The 24,568-nt window shown below is 42.3% G+C and overlaps 1 protein-coding gene across 2 annotated transcripts in view; it reads left to right on the top strand.

Annotated features, from left to right (window-relative positions):
* Positions 1-9,898: 9,898 nt before the first annotated feature.
* The window catches only part of mtor (mechanistic target of rapamycin kinase), an 85,020-nt gene continuing 70,350 nt past the window's right edge, over positions 9,899-24,568 (top strand). Inside the window, exons 1-19 of one of the 2 annotated variants that reach the window (XM_030732981.1) lie at positions 9,899-10,063; positions 10,491-10,633; positions 10,900-11,008; positions 11,097-11,329; positions 15,346-15,546; positions 15,660-15,794; positions 15,868-16,143; positions 17,403-17,511; positions 17,726-17,909; positions 18,123-18,251; positions 18,357-18,601; positions 20,298-20,507; positions 20,672-20,877; positions 21,745-21,867; positions 22,022-22,105; positions 22,308-22,457; positions 22,859-22,951; positions 23,184-23,318; positions 23,893-24,022. In XM_030732981.1, the coding sequence (XP_030588841.1) occupies positions 10,505-10,633; positions 10,900-11,008; positions 11,097-11,329; positions 15,346-15,546; positions 15,660-15,794; positions 15,868-16,143; positions 17,403-17,511; positions 17,726-17,909; positions 18,123-18,251; positions 18,357-18,601; positions 20,298-20,507; positions 20,672-20,877; positions 21,745-21,867; positions 22,022-22,105; positions 22,308-22,457; positions 22,859-22,951; positions 23,184-23,318; positions 23,893-24,022 (2,881 nt within the window). In that variant the 5' untranslated portion in view covers positions 9,899-10,063; positions 10,491-10,504. The remainder of the gene's footprint in view (positions 10,064-10,490; positions 10,634-10,899; positions 11,009-11,096; positions 11,330-15,345; positions 15,547-15,659; positions 15,795-15,867; positions 16,144-17,402; positions 17,512-17,725; positions 17,910-18,122; positions 18,252-18,356; positions 18,602-20,297; positions 20,508-20,671; positions 20,878-21,744; positions 21,868-22,021; positions 22,106-22,307; positions 22,458-22,858; positions 22,952-23,183; positions 23,319-23,892; positions 24,023-24,568) is intronic. The other variant, XM_030732982.1, reaches the window with a different exon arrangement.

Raw genomic sequence — 24,568 nt, 5'->3', positions numbered from 1 at the left:
GAACAGACAGTGCGTAAATTTCCACTCCTCAAAAGCTGTAATTTTAACTACCCTTCTATTCCTGGGAAAATGACAGGCTTGGTTATGCACAGTTGCTTCAGAGGATATTTACAGAAATTTGTTCAAGCAGGTCTCAAAAGTGACAGTTAGCCCAAGGAAACCCAACTGTGTCTTTAATGACAAATGAATGTAAAAAAAAAAAAAAAAAAACACACCAGAAATGACAGAATACCCTATGAGCACTCTGTCCAGTCAGATCAATTTTTTTTTCAGCAATTTTCAAATGCAAATAATCTTCCATAATCTTCCAAAGTCCCCCCCAAAAAATCACATAATGTGTAATATCAGAATGGAAACCCTAGAGCTGCTCCACTGAGAGTAAATGGCAGACTGACTTTGTGGTCTTAAAGAACATTTTCATTGGCTTCCGCACTGAAATGAGTTTCATTTTATAGCACTAATGATTGGTTTTAACCAGAAAGCATATCCACATGCAAAAACATCTCCTCTGCAGGTTATTATGGATTATAAATTATTCCTAATGTAGCTCTCTGTTAGTGTCAGACAGCAATCACTGCTGTAATTTGGAGACAAAAATATTCTCGTTCTTTGTTTTCTGGTTTTGGTAAACAGTAATAAGTGTAAATTCAGTGTGTTGCGCAGCTGTATTACTGCTCAGAATTACAGGATGCTACACAAAGAGAAGATATGTGTGCAACCGTCTGAGAGACACTTCGCTCTGACAACTTTATGTCAGAGTTTTTGTTTACAGTTTGGTCCCCCTGCCGCCCAGTGGCAATGAGTGAGAAATATTCACCCACCAACCACTTTATTAGGTACACCTTGCTAGTACTGGATTGGCCTTCAGAACTGACTGACATAGATTCAGCAAGCTGCTGGAAGCAGATTTTGGTCCTTATTGACATGAGAGAATAACACAGTGGCTGCAGATTTGTCGGCTGAACATCCATGATGTGATGAAAAGAGTTCATCACATCATGGAAAAGAGTTCCACCACATCTCAATGGTGCTCTGATGGACTGAGATCTGGTGGCTGTGGAGGCCATTTGAGTGCAGTGAGCTCACTGTCATCTTCAAGAAAGCAGTTTGAGATTATTTGAGCTCTGTGACATGGCCTGGAAGCTGACTGAAGCAGCCATCGGAAGAACATCTGACCTCTGACATCAAAAAGTCACTTAAATCAACTTTCTTCCTCATTCCAATGCTCAATTTGAACTTCAGCAGGTCGTCTCAACCGTGTCCACATGCCCAAACGCAGTGAGCTGCTGCCATGTGATTGTTGGATGCATTTTGCAAAAACTTTAATCGTTTAAGCCTTTAATAATTTTCTGTATCAGGACAAAAAAAAAAAAATCAGAGCTGCTATTGATTATCAGCCTGTCTTTGTTTGTGGACACAGAACATAACATCCCTCATGGTGAAACTTAGCAGAGCATCCCACACCTCATCCCTCCTCTCCACTTACGTCCTGACAGCCTTCATAATCCCACGAGTATTTCGGCACAAAAGCACCAGAAAGTAAACAAGCTTTAACAAGCATCTTACTGAAAGAAGACTTTTAATAGGATCTTTTGTGAATAAAAATTGCAGGCAGATGCAGTTGCAGCAGCAGATAAAGACGAGTTTTATTCCCTCAGAGCAGCGTTTCTGGCTGACATGGGGAGAGCGTGTAGGAAAAAGCTGGTGTGTTATTTTGCTTGAACTTTTTCCTTTTGCCACATGTGTCAGTTTTACACAGACACAGAAAAAAAAGCATTTATAACGCAGAGCCACTTTGCAGTCTGGCACAGTCAGTGGCACCTTTTCTCCTGTCCTTTTCCCCCCAGTTCTACAAAGCTAGTGGGTCATTTTAAAATAGTATTTAGCAAGAGAGGACTCAGAAAGATCTGCATGAAATACTTGCCTTAATCATGGCTGTCAATCTGTATTTTTCACAGTTATGACAAATATAGATGCAGATGAAGGCTTTTATTACAGTCTATTTTGATAAGTTGTACTTATGTTGATGGCTTACACAGAAGAACCGCTGCCGCTGGAAAGAGTTGCCTCGGTATTCAGGCGTGTGTCACTGGAAAGAGAGAAGCGTAACCCGAGGAGCAACATTAGCAGCCACATTGTATGCAAAGCTCGAGGGCTGCAGTTTGCTGAGAAGCAGCTGGATCAGTGCATCATGGTCAGCTGGACAATCACAGTGCAATGCGGCGCTGAAAACCAACCCAGCCTTCGGGCTTGTGTTCCAGTCATGTAAGTGATATCTTACATTGTGTGTCACATAAATAATGCACCACCCCTGCTGAAGTTATTCTGTATGTCTCGGCATTCCCTTTGTGCTCACTTTCAGCATCCTTTATACTGATTGTGTGCTTGTTTCCCCTGCTTACTGTCTCATTTTTTATGCGGCTTTTATAGATAATGTGCCAGCACAATCCCACTTAGCATTCACCAGTATGCATCACACATGTACACTCACACACTCACACTTGGACACATTCCAGTGTTATCAAATGAGGCTGCTGTAGCTCTTTTTGTTTTTCTAGAGGACAGGCCCACTCCCCATTATCAGGTATGAGCATGACAACAGAGGAGCGAGGCTCAGCTTCCTGGCATCTATCTGCCTCAGACTGCAGACACGGTGTTCAGTTTCCTACAGTGCAGCCTGCCCTCTTTCTGCTGTCTCACGGCGCAGCAGTCAAAAAGCAGAGAAATGTGCTTCCCATTCAGGTTGAAGTTAAATTTCAAGTTAAATGGCTGGACTGTAATTTGTATATGTTATTTTTTAAGGACGCGCAAATACATTATATTACAGTGTATTCGTTTTTATGTTAGTTAAATCTGAATTTGGTCTGAGTATTTCAGAAACTCCACTGGGATGTTCCCACACAGCCATCACCAGGGTTTACAGAGAACGGTCTGATAAAGAGAAAATATTCAGTTATCTGGGTGAAAGTGCCTGGCTGATGCCAGAGGTCAGAGGAGAATGGCCAGACTGCTCGGAGCTGATATTAAGGCAACGGTAGCTCAAATAACCACTTATTGTACAATACACCTTGAAGATGGGATACAGCAGCAGAAGACCACACCTGGTACCATTCCTGTCAGCTAAGAACGGGAAACTGAAGCTACAATTCACGAAAGCATGGATCCATCCTGCCTAGAACCAACGGTTTGGGCTGGTGCTGGTGTGATGGTGTGATGGTGTGGGGGATATTTTGCACACTTTGGGCCAGGTTGTACCAACTGAACATTGTTTAAACATCACAGCCTACCTGAGTAGTGTTGCTGACCATCTCCATCCCTTTATGACCACAGCGTACCCATCTGGCTGCTTCCTGCAGGATAACTCGCCACTTCACAAAGCTCAGATCACTTCAAACTGGTTTCTTGAACATGACAGTGACTTCACCAGTACTGTACCTGCCTGTCTTCAACAAAGGACTCTTCCCTTACCTAAATTATAAAGGCCATTTTCTTATTGGCAAAAATACCTGAAGAAGAATGGGATGTGCCCATAAGGAGGGGAGGCGGGACCTTGACAATGGGGCGGCTGATTGGTGAAGAGACATGAATAAATATCACTTCACCAAAATGAACAGAAAGGCTCATGAACACTGAATCTGATTGAAATAATTCAATAATAACTGAGAGGTGCAGCCTCAGTGCTGCGATGATACTTGTTATGCTTCATGTGATAAAAAAAAAATGCCTAACCACTTGAACTGTTTATTATGTTGAATGTAAAACGGCATGATTGATAGACTTACATGAAATACCCATTGTGATGGCTTACGAGGAATGTGTGTGGAGCCACAGGATGTTCCCTAACGCCAACGCAGCACACACATTCATCATTCACAGAGTTTGCATGGGAGAAGTTCTACAAGAAGAAAAGAGCGAGAACAAAAATATGAATATGCAGAATGTGCCCAAAGCCCTCTTTGGTTTTCTGAAATGGAGTCTACGGCGTCTGCATTGGTTGATTTCCATACCAATTATCTTGCAGCAAGAGACAATTGTCAGTTTTTACATCTGTTTTTATCAATCTTGCCGTGAGGGCAGACATTTATATTTGGGTAATGTGTCTTCAAAGCTGAGGCTGTTTCATCAAGTACTTGTTGAACAGTCATATATGAAATGCCTATGGTGGCTCGCAGCATTTCCATAAGAAAATTGCTTTTTCAATTTGGCATTTCTGCACAGTTTAAATCTATCTGAGCTATTACAACATCTGGTGCAAGGTTCATTTACAGATAATTGGTCCCCCCCCCCAAAAAAAAGAAATGTGTAGCATGCCATTCACAACATTAAATTGTTTTGTTTTCTGCAATGCAAATTGTTTATTATAATTTTTCCCTGCAGATTTGATTCAGATTGATGCTGTTAGCTTTGCCAGGTTGTTGATGTCTGTGTCAAATGCATTCCAAAGGACTGAAAATATTTAACTTTTCACTTCTGAATGACATTTCATTCACACTATCAGCTTGCAGACAATGCAAATGTAAAGGCAAAATTACCTGGATTCCAGTCAGACATTATCTTCTTCTAACTGCGGTCCCACTTTTCCACACAGATTTTTATTTATCTGTCTGACAGTTTGCCAAATGGCACACCTGGTTTTACACAGCTGGGATGTCAGATAGTTCACTGCCCTGTGAAACCTCACCCAGCTCTTTCAGTTTTACTTGGACAGTTTGCAATGTATGCAAAAGTGATGTTTGGGGGTTTTTTTTGGTGTCTACATGATGGCCACACAGAAATGACTCCTGTGACTGAGTACATTACTGTGGACCTATGCAGGCCAAAATAACCAAATATCTTCTAATTCTAGCTTTAGACGTAAATGATAACCTCCTGGTCCTTGAGGCTTTCTGTCACTATTTTTGTCTGCCTTATCTGAATGGATTGTCACAGATAAGGCTAAGTGGAGACAAGATAAAGCAGTGTCAGTGAGGAACACCATGTAGACTACGTCTGCCTCATAGATAAAATCTCCTTACTTCCTCATGTCAAATAAGTCCTGTCACACATGTCTACTGTGTTGACTACCAGGGTGGATTATATCTGTGATGTCTCCACACAAACGTGATAATGAAGCACCAGGGTGATATGAACTTTAGATAACAAATTCTCTCAAAGTAGGTTTGGTAAAAAACGAACCCAACATGCAGCATGCAAAACGATCTAAGTAACTAGAAGTCATTATGCTTACAACCAGCTATAAACTGTTTAGTGACCGCACTGACAGCAGGGCAGCCGTGAATGATTGCAGGTCTGCTTCCATTAGTTTGTGACGGGACCTCTCCATCCATCTGCTCCTGCTCCCGCCCAGCTCCAGCTCATTTATGCAGAGTGGCCACAATTTACAGAAGGCCATTTGGTCTAATGGATACCGTTCATTCATTCCCAGTGTGCTCTTTGGCAGACATTCACCGGAGTCCATTAGGAAATTAGTCCACTGCGAGTGCACCCGCCATCGTAGACGAACGGCGAGATCAAAACCTGTCTGACTCCCAGTGATTGAGTCACCGCTATAGAGCTGATTATGTATTCTGTATCTGTCGGCCACTTCTGTTGCTAGATGTGTAATGACACCATTTTGATGTGAAATTGCCTACTCCAATCCACTATTATAGCACTATGTCATCTTCCCTCTGTTTGACATATTGAATCCAACCATAACAAAATGATTACCAATGAACAAGACACAGGGGCTGTGGTGGATTGATGAATGATGCCTTTATGTAAACACTAATACTATTTTAAGCCAGAGGTTCCGGAAAACACTGTTATACCTCCTGATTAAGGACTTTTTGATGTACAGGAACTCAGTGTCAGAGAGGATCCTCATTTCCATAAGCTGGCCTTAGGTTTCCCCTGCAATGTGATTCATGGATTAGCAATAGTGTTTGATCTATATGACTTGCCAAGGGTAGGAAACTCGATCAATAAACTGGCTCTGTGGGTGTATGTGTAGCTGCCCTTCAGGGAGCTGAGCACTGTGCCAGAAGACAAACTAAGCACTGTGACAAGAAAGTGCAGCATCATCATGGATTCCTCCTCTGCAGATTCTGTTTGATCTAAAACGCCTGTCAAGTTGCATTAGGTAATTGCCCTCTATATTGTCTCTGAGCTGCTTTGCACTTTTTCATCTGACCGGCTTTGCTGATTCAATTCAGAATGAGACCCCAATCATTTAAATCTACTGCAATAACTAAATTTGGACCTACCTGTATTCATCAAAAGGGCATTGATCATTGACGATATTGCTCTCTAAGATTTAAAGATCTCTAATTCTTTACTTTTCTGCTAAGAACCTAACAGTCTGCACGGACTGTTGTTGGTACCATTTTTTCTTATAGTGTGCTTGGGGGTTACAGTGCGTTCACATATTATTGGAAGAGCAAAAGTCCGATCCATATGGTAGAGTTAATGCTTTGTGGTTACCCCAGTTTCTCCTTCCAACAGACATGCAGCATTATGAAGTTATCTAAAGATGCGTCCCCCAGGCAGGTGGGCAAGATATGATACATTCAGACCAGGATATAGTGTTGGGCTGTAGCCAAGTAGGGGATAAGAGCTGCCTCTAGCATTTAGAACCAGATGTTACCTCATGAATCTTTGTCCAGGAATCTGTGACTCATAAAGAAAAAAAAAAGGGAAAGGGAAAGAATACGGAGAGGCGGTGGAAGATAAATCATGAAGTATGTGATGGGGGGGAGGGAAGGATGAAGGTGGGAAGGATTAACAGATGGATAGATGGTGGATGAATAAGGTAGGTGGAGGAGTAAGTGCAGGAGTGAGTTCTTTTTTCTTCCCCTCCTGACTCTCTCTTCCTTCAGTGTAGATGGAATGACAGGCTTCATCATGGGGGAAATATTTCAAAAGCATGGCTGAGTGAAGAGGCAAAGCAGAAAATAAACAGGACGGATGGCAGAGGAATCAAAGCCTTGGACTGATGAAAGTGCACCCGATATCCTGTCTGTCACTTAGCAGAAGAGGCCGGCTGCTTGTTAGGACAAGAGCCTCTGCAGCTGTGAGTGTGCATACATTTGTGGTGCTTAAGTGGATTTGTGTGTGTGTGTTGAAGTCAAGTGACTGCATGTATGTGTTTTTCATCCCACTAAAGCACCATCCAAAGGTTCTTTTTTTTTTCTTCTCTCTCACACACAAAAACTTTTCAGTGAAAGCAGATGTTTGAAAGAAAGGTGGCGTCTTCCTGACTGAATGAGTTGGTGTCTCATGAGTGAAATGTGTCTGGCCCGGTTAGGCCTAAGAGAGGGAGGGAGGCCCTCGGATGCAAAAGTGGGGATCTGTCCCTCGTTTCCGTGTTGTTACATTTGATTTCCCCACGCTCTCACAGCCTCAACCCCTCATTTTCTCCATGTAAAGTGCTGTAAGGCTGCAGAGCTCTCTTTATGGTTCTCCTCCTTCTGCAAAACCACATCACATATCCACACACACACACACAAACACAGCATTACTCATTAAAATGGACATTTGCATGTTTGCATTTGAAACCATACATTGCATATGTGTGTGGAGCACGTACGCTCACAGAAACTGCTGCACTGCTGATCACAGCAATAATCTGATCGGTGTTTAATTTACTTTATGTGTCACAGGACCACAAATAAATGTAATTTGCCATAAGAAAAATGTGCAAGTAGGACTATGACAAATAGTTTTTCCAAAGCAAAGATCGTGATCCATCTTACAAATTTATTCAAATAAAAGCCTAAGTGTTTCTTTCATTTAGTAAACACATGAATTTCCTTAAGTCACTTGCACTGTGCTTTTGTCGAGGCATTTCAAGTCTGACACCAAGAGCACCAACTGCTTTAGTTGTGCTAAGTCAAAAAGAGTTCAAGTACAATTTATTTTAACTTTAACAGAGATCATTTTGTGTGACATTAACCTTCATATTACGTGATGATCTTTTTTTTTTTTTTTAATGCTTTTAAGTTTTCAGCTGTAGTTTTGCTTTTAAATGAAAGGTTAACTGTCAGACTGACTGAAATGAATTCAGCATTTCAAAATTACAGGGTCACAGTGATAAAACTTCAAAAACTGAAGCCAGTGCTCTCAGTTCTACTTTCATTGCCCTGTAAATTACTATATGTGGATAATGTGGATTCTCCACTGTCGTGATAACATGAACTCACTTTTGCTGTTTTTTTTTTTTATAACATGAAGGTTAAAAAAAAAATACAGGTGTCTCCCTGCTGCACACATATAAACTGAAATACATTTATTAAAAACTCCAGGCTCAGTTCCCTATTGTTGTGTAGGAGATGGGACCTCCTGGAATCACCTAAAGGACCACCCTTGGGACCCCAGGCCTCAGGCTGGGAGCAACAAGTATACAATGGCCACGAAAAAAATATATATATATAATGAGAGAATATAACGTTTGTTTGCTAGGGGAAACTTCTCTCATGTAATCTCATGGGGAGAATTTAAAAGAAGATTGTCATTAATTTTGATGACAAAAATTCATTTGACATTTAGGCTCCAATTTCCTACAAGTGGGAAATAAGAGGGTACTCGCTTAATTGGTGTGCTGCACGATGGTAAATGTCACCGCTCATGTAAAATCACATGAAGTCAGAGAGGAAGCTGACCGCATGGCTGGTCAATGTCTCCCCCAAGAGGCTGAAAGTTGAACTGCAAACTAAAACCAGCCACACAGGCTGCTACTGCACATGCAGCATAAGCTTATATTTTATTCACTTAACTGCCATTATCTGTTTTCAGCTTCTATTCGTGTTCATGTCCTTTGCATAATTTGTGTACTTATTGTTTCTAGAAGTTTTCATAAGCTTATACTCTATATCTCATATCTCAGCAACAAAAAAACGACCCTGAAAAACTAGAGATTCCAGAGAAAACACTAAAGTATATATCATTAATCCTGAAATCAAATTTAATATTTATCTGTACCTGCATATATGCAGGTACAGATAAATATTCACACTTCTTTCTATGCCATATATGGCAAACAAAGAAGTCTACAGGCCTGTCAGGTGTGTCAGTGTCAGGTATGTTAAGTATGAACACTTGAGTTGGTAGTTAAAAGGAAAATAGTTCCTATACAAAATTGTTCACAACAAGGTTTATGGATTTCTTCATTTATTTATTTATGTAATGTGATCAACCAGGTCATGATTTCTGGGGAAAAAGAAAGAAAAAAATCAGAATGTTCAAAGATGGCTGATGGTTCTATAGCATATATGTGAAAAACTGGATAACAAAAGAGTCTAAATGGGAAAACAGCATTTTAAAAGTCCCCAGGGAGAAATATCTAGTCAGCGGTTGATTTTAGGGTGAACTGTCCCTTTAAAATGTTGCGCAATACTGTGTGCCGCCTCCTTGTTGCTGATGACTAGACCTCAGTGGACATTATTTCATTTTATTTTTTACAATTCTAATAGGCTTATTTAGTGTTACATTTTGTGGCTGATGATTACAAAAGACTGGAAATATAGGACGTCACTAGGCTTTAAAACACGGACTTTTTTTTAACGTAATAAAACAGGATCATGTGCCTTGGTAGAACAAATTAAAAACATTCATTCTGAAGTTACAAGGGCTCCATGAAGATCCGTTTGCCCAGTTTGTGATCTAGCCTCCGTTACAGAGCCACCTTTAGTACTATGAACCAGCGCGCAGACTGAGCTACACCATGCGACAGTCCGCTTGTAGTAAAACAGGTCAATGACGTTTAGTCAGGGGGAGGAACACTAGCTACAGAGTGTAAAATTATGAGTAACATGCGTCCACCATAATCTCACAGATGTAAACATAAGAAGACGACAGCATCTCAAAACTGCACTCAAGGACGTGCGAGCTGCGCTCAGTTCTGCGCAGCGTTGCGCAACTTGACGCTTGTGAAGTTTTGTGTGCGTACCGCTGGAGTCGGGCGATAATTCATCACAGATACCTCAGCTAGCCGACCTTGCACAGTGTTAGCCGGGTAGACGTACAATGAGAGATATTTTGGGTAAATCGAACAGCAGTTAAGTGTTCGGCATAGGAATAGAAACACGTAAGTGACACAAAGTGACTTTACCTTCTTGCTAATGGTTTGCCACGGTAACCGTTAGCACTAGCTTAACGTCAGCTAATCAAAACAAGCATGAAACACACCACGATCTGAATTTACCTGTAACTCACCCCCACTACCCGGGCGTGTCCGTTTTTGTACTAGTTGTGTAAAGAAGTGTGATGTATGTTTCTAGCTAACTAGCAGGGCTTGCAGCTTGTTTCCAAAGCGAACCACACGTTAGCTAGCTGGGAGCAGTGTCAGCTAACAACAACATTGACCTAGTGTTTTACCAACTTAGCACATACATTTCTTCTTTCCATGTGTGGTATTTAACTTGTTTATTTATTTATTTTTTTAAATTTGGTACTTTTTGTTTGATAACCCAGAATGTTGCACTGAAAGCACACAATTCCCCCTCTCCTTGCAGATTAGGCCGTCCAAATGGTGATCATGTCAGGCACAGCCACTGTGCTGCAGCAGTTTGTCAGTGGGCTGAAGAGTCGAAATGAAGACACCCGAGCAAAATCTGCCAAAGATCTGCAGCATTATGTGACAACAGAGCTCAGAGAGGTAACAGCAGCATTATATATGTGCATAACTGAAACATGTCATGAGAAAAACAGTGAATCAGGGTTGCTGCACACAAGAGCTGTAGAGTTTCAGAAGCAGACATGATTCCCCCACATCAGTTCAGCCGTAAATTTTACATGCTAACGTGTGCAGCAATAAGAAACATTTTCCTCCTTTTACCCCCACTTTGTCATTAGTGGTACAAGTTCCTGTCACTGATTCTCCCCCCCCCCACTTGCTCTTTTTACACTGGTCATGTAACACAGTTAAGCCAAGATGAAGCCACTACATTCTACGATGAGTTAAACCACCACATATTTGAACTGGTGTCCAGCTCTGATGTGAATGAAAAGAAAGGAGGAATTCTTGCCATAGGTAAGCAAAAAAAAAAAAAAGTGCTATAAGTTTTGTACTTATTTAAGATCTTACTATGTATCACTATAATATATATTTTTTCTGCCAGTGAGTCTAATTGGAGTTGAGGGAGGCAATGCCACCAGGATCAGTCGATTTGCCAACTACCTCCGCAACCTGCTCCCTTCCAGCGACCCTGTGGTGATGGAGATGGCCTCTAAAGCAATGGGCCACCTATCTATGGCAGGTGACACCTTTACAGCTGAGTATGTGGAGTTTGAGGTGAAGAGAGCCCTGGAATGGCTGGGAGCAGACAGGAATGAAGGCAGACGCCATGCTGCAGTAAGTCACTAGCAGACAACAGTCACTGGTATTTGTTCAAATAAAACCACTTCTTGGTGGTGTTTATATGTGCTGGAAATGTGAGCAGATTGGGAGCTGTAATAACCTCATCCATTGTAAACCAGACCAAGTCTCATGAAGAGTTTTAAGTGCTTTTTTACTTCCATTTGGCTCAAGTTTAGACACTTTTCCTCATTCTCTCATGTCCTCGTAATTGTTTTTAGTCTTAGTAGGTTACTTTCTTGCTTGATGGTTAATATCAAAGCTTGAGCATTTACATTCTTTCCTTTGGTAGTGTTTCTGTTGTTGTTACATAGCTGTATGTGGTTTAAAGGTAAAGGATTTGGCCTCTCCTCTCTGACTCTAGCTAACTTGTGATGTTGGACTGAGCTAGAGAGTAGATGAAGCAATTGAGTGACAACAAAGCAGTGAAGCATCTTAAAAAGTAGTTTTCTAATTTTACTCGGTGGCTACATTCTAAAGCGCACAAACACGTTTACATTGTGGGCGACCCCACCCACCCCACACCCAGCCTCTTCAGTTGCCTTCTATCAGGGAGGAGGTTCAGGAGCCTTCGGGCCTCCTCCACTAGACTGACTAACAGCTTCTTCCACCAGACTGTCAGGAAGCTGAACTCTCTGTCCTCTCTCCCCTCTGCTACCCAAGACACTAGATTGTAATCTGCAGCCCCCACCCCAAACACACACACACACACACACACACACACACACACACACACACACACACACACACACACACACACACACACAGTTTCACCATATCCCCCAGCACCAGCCACCTTACTTTATTACTTATTATTTATTTATTTTACAGCCACTGTGTTGCTGCTACCAGTTACTGTTACTGTGCAGACTTCAGTAGTTAGCGTGTATGTAGTGTGTTATTGTGTATATACTGTGTATATTGAACATTTTAATCTACTGTGTATATATTGTGTACATTTTGAGTATATATTGTATATTTCATATTTTATATTGAACACGCTCTTTGCACACTGTGGGTCGTGAGAAACATAATTTCAGTTCTCTGCCTGTCTTGTACATTCGGCAGCAGTTGACAATAAAAGTTGAGTTGAGTTGAGTTACACCTCCGCACTTGTGCACACTTATCCCTGACCTTAAGTGCTCCGTAGCCTAATGCTGCATTCCATTTGCCTCGGAAGTTGGATGATGTGGATGCTGGAGCTGGGTGTAGAAAGCGTTCCTGTAACAGAGTTGGAAAAGAAAGGAAAAACTGTTTTGCTCCTTAGCCAGATAGAACCATTCATGTACCACTAGCGATACAACGCAGTGCTTGTTTTTTGCGCTTGAAAACACTGCTGCAGCACGTTCATGGATAGAGCCTCGGTGCTCTGCATGTGGCTTATTTAGCAAGTCACAAATCCACAGCAGTGGCAGTACAGATGACAGAGTTTACATTTTTACTGCTATTTACATCCACTGCTGCTATCTTGGATTGTTGGTCAGGCTGCTCTAACTTTCTAAGTTGGAAATCCAACTTGAGGGGGCGTTCCAGTTGAGAATTCCGTCTGGGAATGCGGAAATTCTGATTTTCAATTTCAAATGGAACACACTGTAGTTACTGAGTGGAGTCAGATGTAAGGGATGGTACTTAAAGCAGGGAGGGAAGGCAACACACGCCTAAACAGGCAAAATCATGGTAGATCTGCTGGTTCCCTAACAAAACTAAATTCAGGGAGATGTTCCCAGCTCATAGTTTTTGCAGACTTCCAACAAAGACTGTCAAACGGTAGTTAGAAACATTTCAGGAGGATACCTGGATTTTGTTTTGGTGAACAGATAGTAGTAGGTGGACGAGAGGGTAGTTTCCCTGCGCCTTCGGGCTGGGGAACGGGTCCTGACTGTTGTTTGCGCTTATGCGCTGAATGACAGTTCAGAGTACTCACCCTTTTTGGAGTCGCTGGGCGGGGTGCTGGAGAGTGCTCCATCTGGTGACTCCATAGTCTTGCCGGGAGACTTCAACGCTCATGTGGGCAATGACAGTGAGACCTGGAGGGGCGTGATTGGGAGGAACAGCCTGCCCGATCTGAACCCAAATGGTGTTTTGTTATTGGACTTCTGTGCAAACCACACTTTGTCCATAACAAACACCATGTTCGAACATAAGGATGTCCATAAGTGCACATGGCACCAAGACACCCTAGGTCGCAGGTCGATGATCGATTTTGTAATCGTATCATCAGATCTGCGGCCGTATGTTCTGGACACTCGGATGAAGAGAGGAGCTGAGCTGTCAACTGATCACCACCTGGTGGTGAGTTGGATCAGGTGGCGGGGGAAGATGCTGGACAGACCTGGCACACCTAAATGTATTGTGAGGGTGCGCTGGGAACACCTGGCAGAGGCCCCGGTCCGGGAGATCTTCAACTCCCACCTCCGGCAGAACTTCGACAGCATTCCGAGGGAGGCTGAGGACATTGAGTCCGAATGGACCATGTTCCGCACCTCCATTGTTGAGGCTGCTGCTCAGAGCTGTGGCTGCAAGGTGGTTGGTGCCTGTCGTGGTGGTAACCCCCGAACCAGATGGTGGTCACCGGAGGTGAAGGGAGCCATCGAGCTGAAGAAAGAGTCCTATCGGGCTTGGTTAGCCTGTGGAACTCCGGAGGCAGCTGACAGGTATCGGCGGGCCAAGCGGAATGCAGCTCGAGCAGTGGCAGAAGCAAAAACTCGGGTGTGGGAGGAGTTCAGTGAGGCTATGGAAAAAGACTTTCGGACGGCATCGAAGCGATTCTGGCAAACCCTCAGGCAACTCAGGAGGGGAAAGCAGTGCTCCACTCACACGGTTTATAGTGCGGGTGGGGTGCTGCTGACTTCAACTGAGGCTATAGACGGACGGTGGAAGGAATACTTCGAGGACCTCCTGAATCCCACTGACACGACTTCTGTAGTGGAAGCAGAGTCTGGGGACGAGGGAGATGACTTGACCATCACTGGGGGTGAGGTCACTGAGGCAGTTAAACAACTCCTTGGTGGCAGGGCCCCTGGGGTGGACGAGATTCGCCCCGAGTTCCTGAAGGCTCTGGATGTTGTAGGGCTGTCTTGGTTGACACGCCTCTTCAACATCACGTGGAGATCTGGGGCAGTGCCATTGGATTGACAGACCGGGGTGGTGGTCCCTATCTTTAAGAAGGGAGACCGGAGGGTGTGCTCCGAATTTCGGGGGATCACACTCTTCAGCCTCCCCGGTAAGGTCTATGTGAGGGTGCTGGAAAGGAGGGTCCGTCCGTTAGTCGAACCTCGGATCCAGGAGGAGCAATGCGGTTTTCGTCCTGGTCGCGGAACGTTGGACCAGCGGCAGAAATGAGTTTCCTTCGAAGGGTGGCTTGCCTCTCCCTTAGAGATAAGGTGAGGAGTGCGGCCATCCGGGAGGGGCTCAGAGTAGAGCCGCTGCTCCTCCACATTGAAAGGAGCCAGTTGAGGTGGCTCGGGCATCTGATTAGGATGCCTCCTGGCCGCCTCTTGGGTGAGGTGTTCCGGGCATGGCCCACCGGGAGGAGGCCCCGTGGTAGACCCAGGACACGCCGGAGAGATTATATCTCTCGGCTGGCCTGGGAACGCCTTGGGGTCCCTCCGGATGAGCTGGAGGAGGTGGCTGGGGAGAGGGAAACCTGGGCTTCTCTGCTTAGGCTCCTGCCCCTGATAAGTGGAAGAGAATGGATGGATGGATGAACAGATAGTAAAAACGTGAAGCAGTGCATGCACCCCTGCTTTAGGTGTAGTATTTGTTTTTTTTGTTCCGACTGTGAGAAGTACTTGTTGAACTTTTTGTTTTTGTAGTGTTTTATTAATGCTGCTCATTAAAGGCTTTTTACTTTTTAAACATATCTGAGGGCTGAACTTTCAACATGAAATAATATGATAGCAGCTCAATTATTAGTAATGGTATGTAAACTTGTTACTTATTTGCTCTGCAAAAAGGTGAACAAAGGACATTTATGTGTGGCCAGACACAAAACTGCTTTCAATCTTTTCCAGGTGTTGGTGTTGAGGGAGTTAGCTGTGAGTGCACCCACCTTCTTCTTTCAGCAAGTCCAGCCCTTCTTTGACAACATCTTTTATGCAGTATGGGATCCTAAGCAGGCCATCCGAGAAGGCGCCGTGTCTGCCCTGCGAGCCTGTCTCATCCTCACCACGCAGAGAGAGACAAAGGAAATGCAGAAACCACAGTGGTACAAAGTAAGACATGTAACTGGACCCTGGAAAATCATGTGTTATGTTAATTAAAGTAGTGGAGAATCTATATTTTTTGGAAGAGGTGACATGAGTGTTTTTTTTCGCTCCTGTGACAGCAAACCTTTGAAGAGGCAGAGAAAGGCTTTGATGAGACTTTGGCCAAAGAGAAAGGGATGAATCGTGACGACAGGGTCCACGGCGCTCTCTTGATCCTGAATGAGCTGGTTCGCATCAGCAGCATGGAGGGAGAGGTGAGGTCAGATATCAGCGCGTGCATATGATCGTTTTAAAATGCAGTACACTCACCGTCTTATTTCTCACCAGCGTATGCGTGAGGAGATGGAGGAGATCACGCAGCAGCAGCTGGTCCACGATAAGTACTGCAAGGAACTTATGGGATTTGGAACCAAGCCCCGCCACATCACACCCTTCACCAGCTTCCAGTCGGTGCAGCCGCAGCAGTCCAACGCCCTCCTGGGCTTGTTGGGCTACAGCACACCTCAAGGCCTCCCCAGCTTCGGCGCTGCACCGGTACCTGCCAAGAGCTCGCTGGTGGAGAGTCGGTACTGCCGCGAGCTGATGGAGGAGCGGTTTGACCAGGTAGATTTTGACTACAGAAGTTTTTCTTTTTAAATAATGCAAAATGTGTTAGAAACGTGTAATGGCAAAAAATGTCTTGTTCCAAACTGCAGCACTCTAGGACTTTGACTGCCATGACAAAGAAATGAAATAGTGTTTAAAAATAGAGTTTATTGTATACTGTTTACCAAAACATGATCATGTGACCTTTGTAATGGACATCAAGCTGCAGTGCTATGCAGCCGTTACCTCCCACTGAAATTATTATTTTGCATGTTTGACACAGAGTCTAAGCAGAGTTGGTTTAGGACAGTTCCTGATGCCCTGAAAGCTTTAGGTCAGGGGTGCCCAAACTTGCGGCCCACGGGCCGCTTCCGGCCCCGCCCCCTTCCAGTCTGCGAATTGATGTAAAAAATAACATACAATTTGGCCCTTTAAATTACTTTTTTGACGTTTTGCTTAACCTGCTTAATTGGAGGGGACGGCGAAATGTCAAAAAAGTAACTTAAAGGGCCAAATTGTATGTTATTTTTTACATCAATTCGCGGACTGGAAGTAGGGGGCAGGGCTGGAGCGGCCCGCGGGCCGATTTTGGGCACCCCTGCTTTAGGTGTAGTATTTGTTTTTTTGTTCCGACTGTGAGAAGTACTTGTTGAACTTTTTGTTTTTGTAGTGTTTTATTAATGCTGCTCATTAAAAAGTGTTCCCGGTGTCTTGTCTATGCCTGGTATGAATTTGGGAGAAGTTCATTGAATGTTTTTATATTCAGGGATTGTAAGTAAGAAATACAATTTAATCTTACATGTAGGTGGCTTTGCAGCCCCGTATCTGTCCAGAAGTTAAATCTCCCCAGGAAATCATGAAAATTGTCACATTTTTATTCTAAGCTTGGTTCTGTCTTTGTGATGTTTTCACTATATGCTAAGTTGGATAGAAATGTGTTTGTGAGTTTGCTTGAGGTTAGGAAGTTGAAGTCATACCTGTAGTGGTCATGTGACTGAATAACTGAGGAAGCCTCTACATATATATTTGCGATGCTTCCACATATAGCCAGTGAAAGCTGAATAGACTGAACTCTTGTAAATTGTAAAATCTCCAACAACAATGAGATAATATGTGGGTGTTTGTCTTTGTTGACTATAATGAAGATTACATACATACTGAAATGATGCTACCGGTAACTCTCAGTATCAGAATAGGTCAACAACACAAGGCCAGTGCTGTTTTGTGCGCCCGATAAAATATAGATAACACAGGTATTTGTTTTGTGCTTTGTCCAGGTGTGTCGGTGGGTACTGAAATACAGGACCAGCAAAAATCCTCTCATCCAGATGACCATCCTCAACCTGCTTCCACGCTTAGCTGCCTTCCAGCCTCATACCTTTACAGGTGGGTTTAATTAATATGCTTATAAAAATCAGATTTTCAGTTTGATGCAAGAACTTAAAACCGTGCATTCTTTCCAGTCACTTGGCCGACGTATGGTTGATACTTTTCAGGCTACCCTTTGCAATTTCACTCAGTTTTCTGCCAGTCACTCAGTTTAATGTGTTGCGGCCTATACAAAAATCCTGTGCCTTGTGGTTGTTCATTCACTGTGCAGACCAGTATTTATCAGACACTATGGGCTACCTGCTGGGCTGCCTGAAGAAGGAAAAGGAGAGGACAGCAGCCTTCCAGGCTTTGGGGTTGCTGGTTGTGGCTGTAAGGACAGAAATCCAGCCGTACCTCTCCAAGATACTTGAGATCATCAAGGCTGCCCTGCCGCCCAAGGACTTTGCACACAAGTCAGTTAATGAAAATAGTTTTTTGTTTCTGTATATTTTTTTTTTGTATTTTGATTTATTAAATTGATATTCATTACACATTACATTACCTCTTGATCTTAAAGTCTAAAATGTATATTACAGCTAGAATTTGCTCTGTGGTGTAGTTAATTAAAAATAGTTTTGTGATGCTGTCTATGAGCAGTTTCACATTCTGACCTTTCATCTGTGCAGGAGGCAGAAGACCATGCAGGTGGATGCTACAGTGTTTACATGCATAAGCATGCTTTCTAGAGCCATGGGTCCCAGCATCCAGCCAGACATCAAAGAACTGCTTGAGCCTATGCTTGCTGTGGGCCTCAGGTAGGACAGCAAAAAAAACCCATTTTCAGCAGTTCAGGCATCATATTATTATTAAATTCTAATGTTTGGGTTTATTTGCGCTGTTTGTCCATTGTTCTGTTGTAGTCCTGCACTTACAGCGGTGCTGTATGACCTGAGCCGTCAAATTCCCCAGCTAAAGAAAGACATACAGGATGGTTTGCTGAAGATGCTGTCTTTGGTGTTAATGCACAAACCGCTGCGTCACCCTGGCATGCCCAAAGGCCTGGCTCATCAGTTAGCCTCGCCAAGCCTCACTAACATTCCAGAGGCGAGTGATGTTGGCAGCATCACTCTGGCCCTGCGGACCCTGGGAAGCTTTGAATTTGAAGGTAAGAACCTTAAAAACACAAAGTTAGATCTGTCTGATACTGTGTGGGTCCTCCTCATGGCTAAAAAATAGCTATGATATGTCATGGCTGTAGACAGGGGGAGGGGTGTCCTGCAGTTTGGGTGGGGGTGATGGGTTCCTGTTGTGCATAAATGTGTAGGTCAGTCGCATGTGTCAAAGTAACATCCACGTTAATGCCAGGACCCCGATGTTTCCAGCAGTGTTGCACTGTAATGAGCAAATAAGTAAAGAAATGATTATTATTTAGCACTTTTCACAGATTTACAAAGTGCGTTACAATACCAAAAAAAAAAAGGGATTAATGGGATTAAACCTGGCGTAGAATTAGAAGAAGGAAAAGAGTGCAGTGAAAAATGGGTCATAAATTAAAAAACAAAACAAAGCAATAAAAAAAAAGCTATAACTCGAGCTTAAAACAGTCTAAAAATTGAACATTTAAAATGCTTAATATATAAAAGCTATCCCAGTGCATCAAGAGCAGCTGAATTCCATGTAAGCAGATGTTTTCAGCTGGCATTTAAAAGCATCAGGAATCCTAGGGATGAAAGCACAGCATTTCAGGTGGCATGGTATGATAAGCTAAGTCAGTCCAGCTGTTTAAGTGGGTCAATGGCACCCACAGTAACTTTATTCTGAGTGAGGAGAAAAGTGATGGTGAAAGAGATCAGCCTGATTATGAAATACTCTGTATGTGAGGATGAGAAATTTAAACTCGATCCTGAATGCTTGTTACTCACTTCACCCGACAGTAGTTTTAATTTTGTAGCTGGCCACTGTTGTATTTCACTGTTCTAATGCACAAGGGTCCAATGATAAGTCACACTTAGTGAACATATTATTTTACGAGTAGTGACATTACTGTCCTAAATTGCTCATAAGAAATAAGTGGGGTTTTGCTGTCTATGCAGTCTACATGCAGCGGAGTTGAAAATGAAATATGTTTTTAAACTAAGCTTAAGCCGTCACTCATAAGTTATTGGGCCCACCAGAGGTGAGAAAATCATGGTCCAAAATAAACGTTTACGTGAACTGCTGAAATGGCTGCAGTAGTTGTGTTGATGAGTGTGTCCATCTTTCAGCGGTAGATATAAAAATGTCTTTTCAATTTGTCACCAAGATGACTAGCTTTATGTTCTCCAGTATGATGTAGACAGAGAAACTGAGGGGGGAAATTAATTCTCGTCGTCTCTTGTGTCATTCGTCAGCGGACTGTTGGCTGAGTTTGCTTTTTGCCGCAATAACAGGCTGGGAGAACATTGCACAAATGAAGACTTTCTGGCATTACAGATGGAATATTTTGTTAAATGATTCAGTTTGCACTGAAACAAACCGCCTGACTTCCTTGGTATTGAATTTTAAAATCCAAAATGGACAAATAAATCCATTCATTTTCTTCCACTTATCCTTTTAAAGGTCAGGCTGGAGCCTATCCCAACCTGTCACAGGGAGACAGACAATCATGCACACTCACATTCATGCCTATGGCCACCTTAGAATCACCAGTTAACCTATTAATTACCACAAATAAAGCAGAAACGCCAATATAGGATAAATCAAGTCATTGTTGTCATTGAAGCTGTATGCATAAAATAAACTAAAAACTGCTCTGTGATCATCTACTAGGATGTTAATATTACTAATAAAAGTGATTATTCCAAATGAACTTCTTTCCCCAGGACACTCGCTCACCCAGTTTGTGCGCCACTGTGCTGACCACTTCCTGAACAGCGAACACAAGGAAATTCGGATGGAGGCAGCTCGGACTTGCTCACGCCTGCTCACTCCCTCCATCCACCTGATCAGCGGCCATGTTGTCAGCCAGACCGCTGTGCAGGTTGTTGCAGATGTGCTCAGCAAGCTGCTAGTTGTTGGCATCACTGATCCAGGTAAGAAAGGAGCAGAAAAGGGTATTACTGTACAGATTTGTTTAGTTTTGTTGCATTTATGGGATAATTCAGGAATGTTAGCAGCTACAATGATCTGTTATGGTAAAGGCAATAAAAGCGATGGGAGATTCCAAATGTCTGATTTTTTTGTTTTGTCCCTGTAGATCCAGATATTCGATACTGCGTGCTGGCATCTCTTGATGAACGTTTCGATGCTCACCTCGCCCAGGCTGAGAACCTGCAGGCATTGTTTGTTGCTCTGAACGATGAGGTGTTTGAGATCAGAGAGCTGGCAATCTGCACGATCGGACGCCTGAGCAGCATGAACCCTGCCTTTGTTATGCCCTTCCTACGCAAGATGCTCATTCAGGTAGGAGAGGCACAATAATGGCTCGATATGAGTTTTACCATTTATTGTGTCAGACATCCTGTATTGATTAATTTAAACCTTTGCATTTGGTTAATAGTATCCTCATATAATTCAGTACATTTGCGTATCATCAAAGGTTAAAGCCTGATGTTTAACAGCTGTAGTACGAATTCATATTAATATTATTAAATAGTATATTAATAGAATCTACTTAAGTTTAGCTGTCAGTCTCACCAGGGCTTTTTTTTTTTTTAATGAAAGGTAAGAATTTCAGCTGGAAAAAGGTCTTGTTTTGTTTTGTGTGTGTTTCATTGCCGGCCCTTGAAATTAAATTTAAGGACTTCTTGAATGATTCAGATCATGAAGACATTTTGTATGAAATACTGATGAAATTATTTTTCATGTAATTTCCAATTATTATTACCTGGAATTATATTCCTGTAATGCAAAGTATTCACAGCTCTTTATGTGTTGCACACTTTGATGCATTTAATCGTTTTATTTTAAATGGATACAACTGACATTTTTCACCAGTCCATACTCAGTGACCTGTGGTGGCAAAAACTTTTATATTTGTTGAAGTTCAAAACAGGCAGTTTTTCATTTACTTTATTCAAGCATTTAACTTCTATATTTGTTATTATTTCTCTTGAAAATATCACCTGTTTTCAGCATTTCAGTTGGATGCCCTTAGGGGGCAGCAAAGACCATGGCAAAGCTGAAAAATCAAAATAAATTCACCTGTAATGCAAAGTCAGAATTTAAATTTTTTTAAAGGCCTTGTGTTTGCCATGACTTAATCTTTTAAAATTTATTCTAGATAAAGATGAGTGCATATTCTATGCTAACATGATCATTTTTCTGCAGATCTTAACAGAACTGGAGCACAGCGGTGTCGGCAGAAACAAGGAGCAGAGTGCTCGTATGCTTGGTCACCTGGTGTCCAATGCACCCCGCCTTATACGGCCATATATGGAACCCATCCTCAAGGTACAGCTTTGCAATAGTGAAAGGGGCCCATATGTTCCCAGTAGACTTAAGCTAATAAGTAAAAGCTGAGGTCCATTACATCCTCATTTCCCATCAAATAAGTGATGATTTTGAATTATATGAGGTAGTGACCACCTCACTTTTCATTTTCTAGGCTCTCATCCTCAAGCTTAAAGACCCAGATCCTAACCCTGGGGTGGTCATCAGCGTCCTTGCAACCATTGGCGAGTTAGCTCAGGTAAGACTGTTTTTCTCTGAATTTATAAATCAACTGTTTATTGCAACTAAATAAATCTGAGCAGAATTGATTGCCCATTGTACATAAATATTTTTTTCTTTCATCTTAATAATTTTAATGTAAATAATCTGAGCTTGTCTTGAGGAAGAAAGTAATTGCAGGCCCTTGCCCTTTGATGTTGGCCTTGCTCTACCCTGTCCAGGTGGTTGACTGGTCCCCACAAAGCAGTCAGGGAGTCACAGTTAAAAGGACACAGACCTTGAAGTTCAAACAGGGTTCAGGAGATGCTCAGGGAGACTCAAGGCAGGAAGAGGCAGAAGCCCAGCTGTTCAGGAGCCCAGACAAAGAGAATGTAGGGAATACAGATAACAGTAAATGTCGAGCTATCTTCCTTGTGAAAAAAATCTGTCGGCAGCCTGAAAGCACTTTATGCAATTTGTAAGTTTGGTAAGTGGTAGTGGTTGTTGACATAAATGGAAACAAACAGCTGAAATATTCACAGGCGTTCTTTAACAAACAAGCCAAATGAATATTTTACGAAATAATTTAAAAGCATTAATAATAGATTTTAATCGTTTTCAGTGTAGTTTACTTGAGTTTAGGGTGCTTCAGTTTATCTGTAACATTATATAGCATAACAGAATTTAGCAGCAATAGAATAATAAGGTCCCAAAGTGCCCCTTTGGCTTTAGGAGATTTGATAGAAAATGCCAATTTGAGCAATTTTGGTTGGTTCTGTGTCTGCCCTGTCAGGTGAGCGGCCTAGAGATGAGGAAGTGGATGGATGAGCTTTTCCCAATCATTATGGACATGCTGCAGGACTCCTCATCACTGGCCAAGCGGCAGGTATAAAAGTCACAAAATATCAGAATTGAATGTTTTGACTTGAATTTTTAGGTGACTATGATAATACAGATTCAGAAGAAGGTTTGGGATTCATTGAAATCAATAAAAAGCAATAGCATATTTTCTTAAATACATGTTTTCTTGCATAAAAAAGTTACTAATTTAAAAAATACAGATATCCTCTTTCCTTGTTGATGACGAGAGTTAAAGATTGTCTCTGACTTTCCACCAGGTGGCTCTGTGGACACTGGGCCAGCAGGTCGCCAGTACAGGCTATGTGGTGGAGCCCTACCGCAAGTATCCATCCCTTCTAGAGGTGCTGCTTAATTTCCTCAAGACTGAACAAAACCAGGGCATCAGGAGAGAGGTATGCATAAGTGTCATGTGATCATGGCCCATCACAGTAGTGATGGGAACCTTGTGCGTAGTAACATAAGGCCAGAAAGCACACTTTTCAACATAGATTGAATTAATAAAGGTCTTTTTAGATGCATTGGGTTTGGTGAATATTAATCGCATGAACATTTTGCATGATCCAAAGCACATCTTCCATAAGTATATGGAACCTTTTCTTAGATCTTGAGCTGTGATGTGAGTGGTAACTGTCATAGTTTCTTCTCTTGCCTGCTACATTAAATGAGGCGCAGAGTGTAATGTCACTCCCTTTATATGGTGTTTGGCTGGGGAAAAACTACATAGAGACAAGCTTCTCAAACCGCTCTTGTAGTTTAGCTAGAGCTCTTCTTATTAGCATCTATTTTCATTATGTTCCAAATGTTTTTTTTCTTTGGTTCCTCAGATTTCTGTAGCTCAGCTAAGGCAGCATATTTTGCAAATTTTTCAGATAGATTAGACATAGATTATACCAGTTATGTTCTCAGTTTTGTGTTGAGGGGCAGACATCATTCCATGAAAGACTGCTAACTCTGTCTCTCCAACAGGCTATACGTGTTCTGGGTCTTCTTGGAGCTCTGGATCCCTACAAACACAAGGTGAATATCGGCATGATCGATCAGTCCCGAGATGCCTCTGCTGTCAGTCTCTCAGAGTCCAAGTCCAGTCAGGACTCAGGTAGGCCTCAGGTTACTGTTAATACAAACAGTTTTTTTTTTTCACTAAGAGTCATAGTGTGGATTAGTTTAACTTTTTACTTGCATTCCTCAGACTTACTGCAGTATCAAATTTACTGTACAACAGCTGGAAAGTCTCTAAATGAACACAAAACTGTGGAACTTGAGACTGCTTGTGTAATTTCAGTGTGTCTGTATGAGCCTGATGAATAATGTTGTCAGGAGTTTGTATATAGACTAGGTGTTATTGTTGCTTTGTGCTACATTTACTGCATTTATCACAATGCGGTTTGACCCTTCAGTCATACTTTAAAATATTTTTCTCCCACATTGAGTTGTATTTATTTATGTCAGATGCATGAATGATTCCATGATGCAAAACAGCCCATATGGATGAAAAGACTCATTATAATTTTAATCACACAGCTGTTCATATTGATGAGACATTTTAATCTTCGTTTATTTCTGGGCTCTCTCTCCCGTTGTTGGTGTTTGGTCCTTGTGTCTTTATGCGTTTCTTTTTCTCTTCTCTTTCCCCTCACCCCAT

Source organism: Archocentrus centrarchus, chromosome 7 (assembly GCF_007364275.1).
Source record: "Archocentrus centrarchus isolate MPI-CPG fArcCen1 chromosome 7, fArcCen1, whole genome shotgun sequence".
Lineage (NCBI taxonomy): Eukaryota > Metazoa > Chordata > Actinopteri > Cichliformes > Cichlidae > Archocentrus > Archocentrus centrarchus.
The sequence above is the reverse complement of the archived record's forward strand: the minus strand, read 5'-3'. Positions and strand labels throughout refer to the sequence as shown.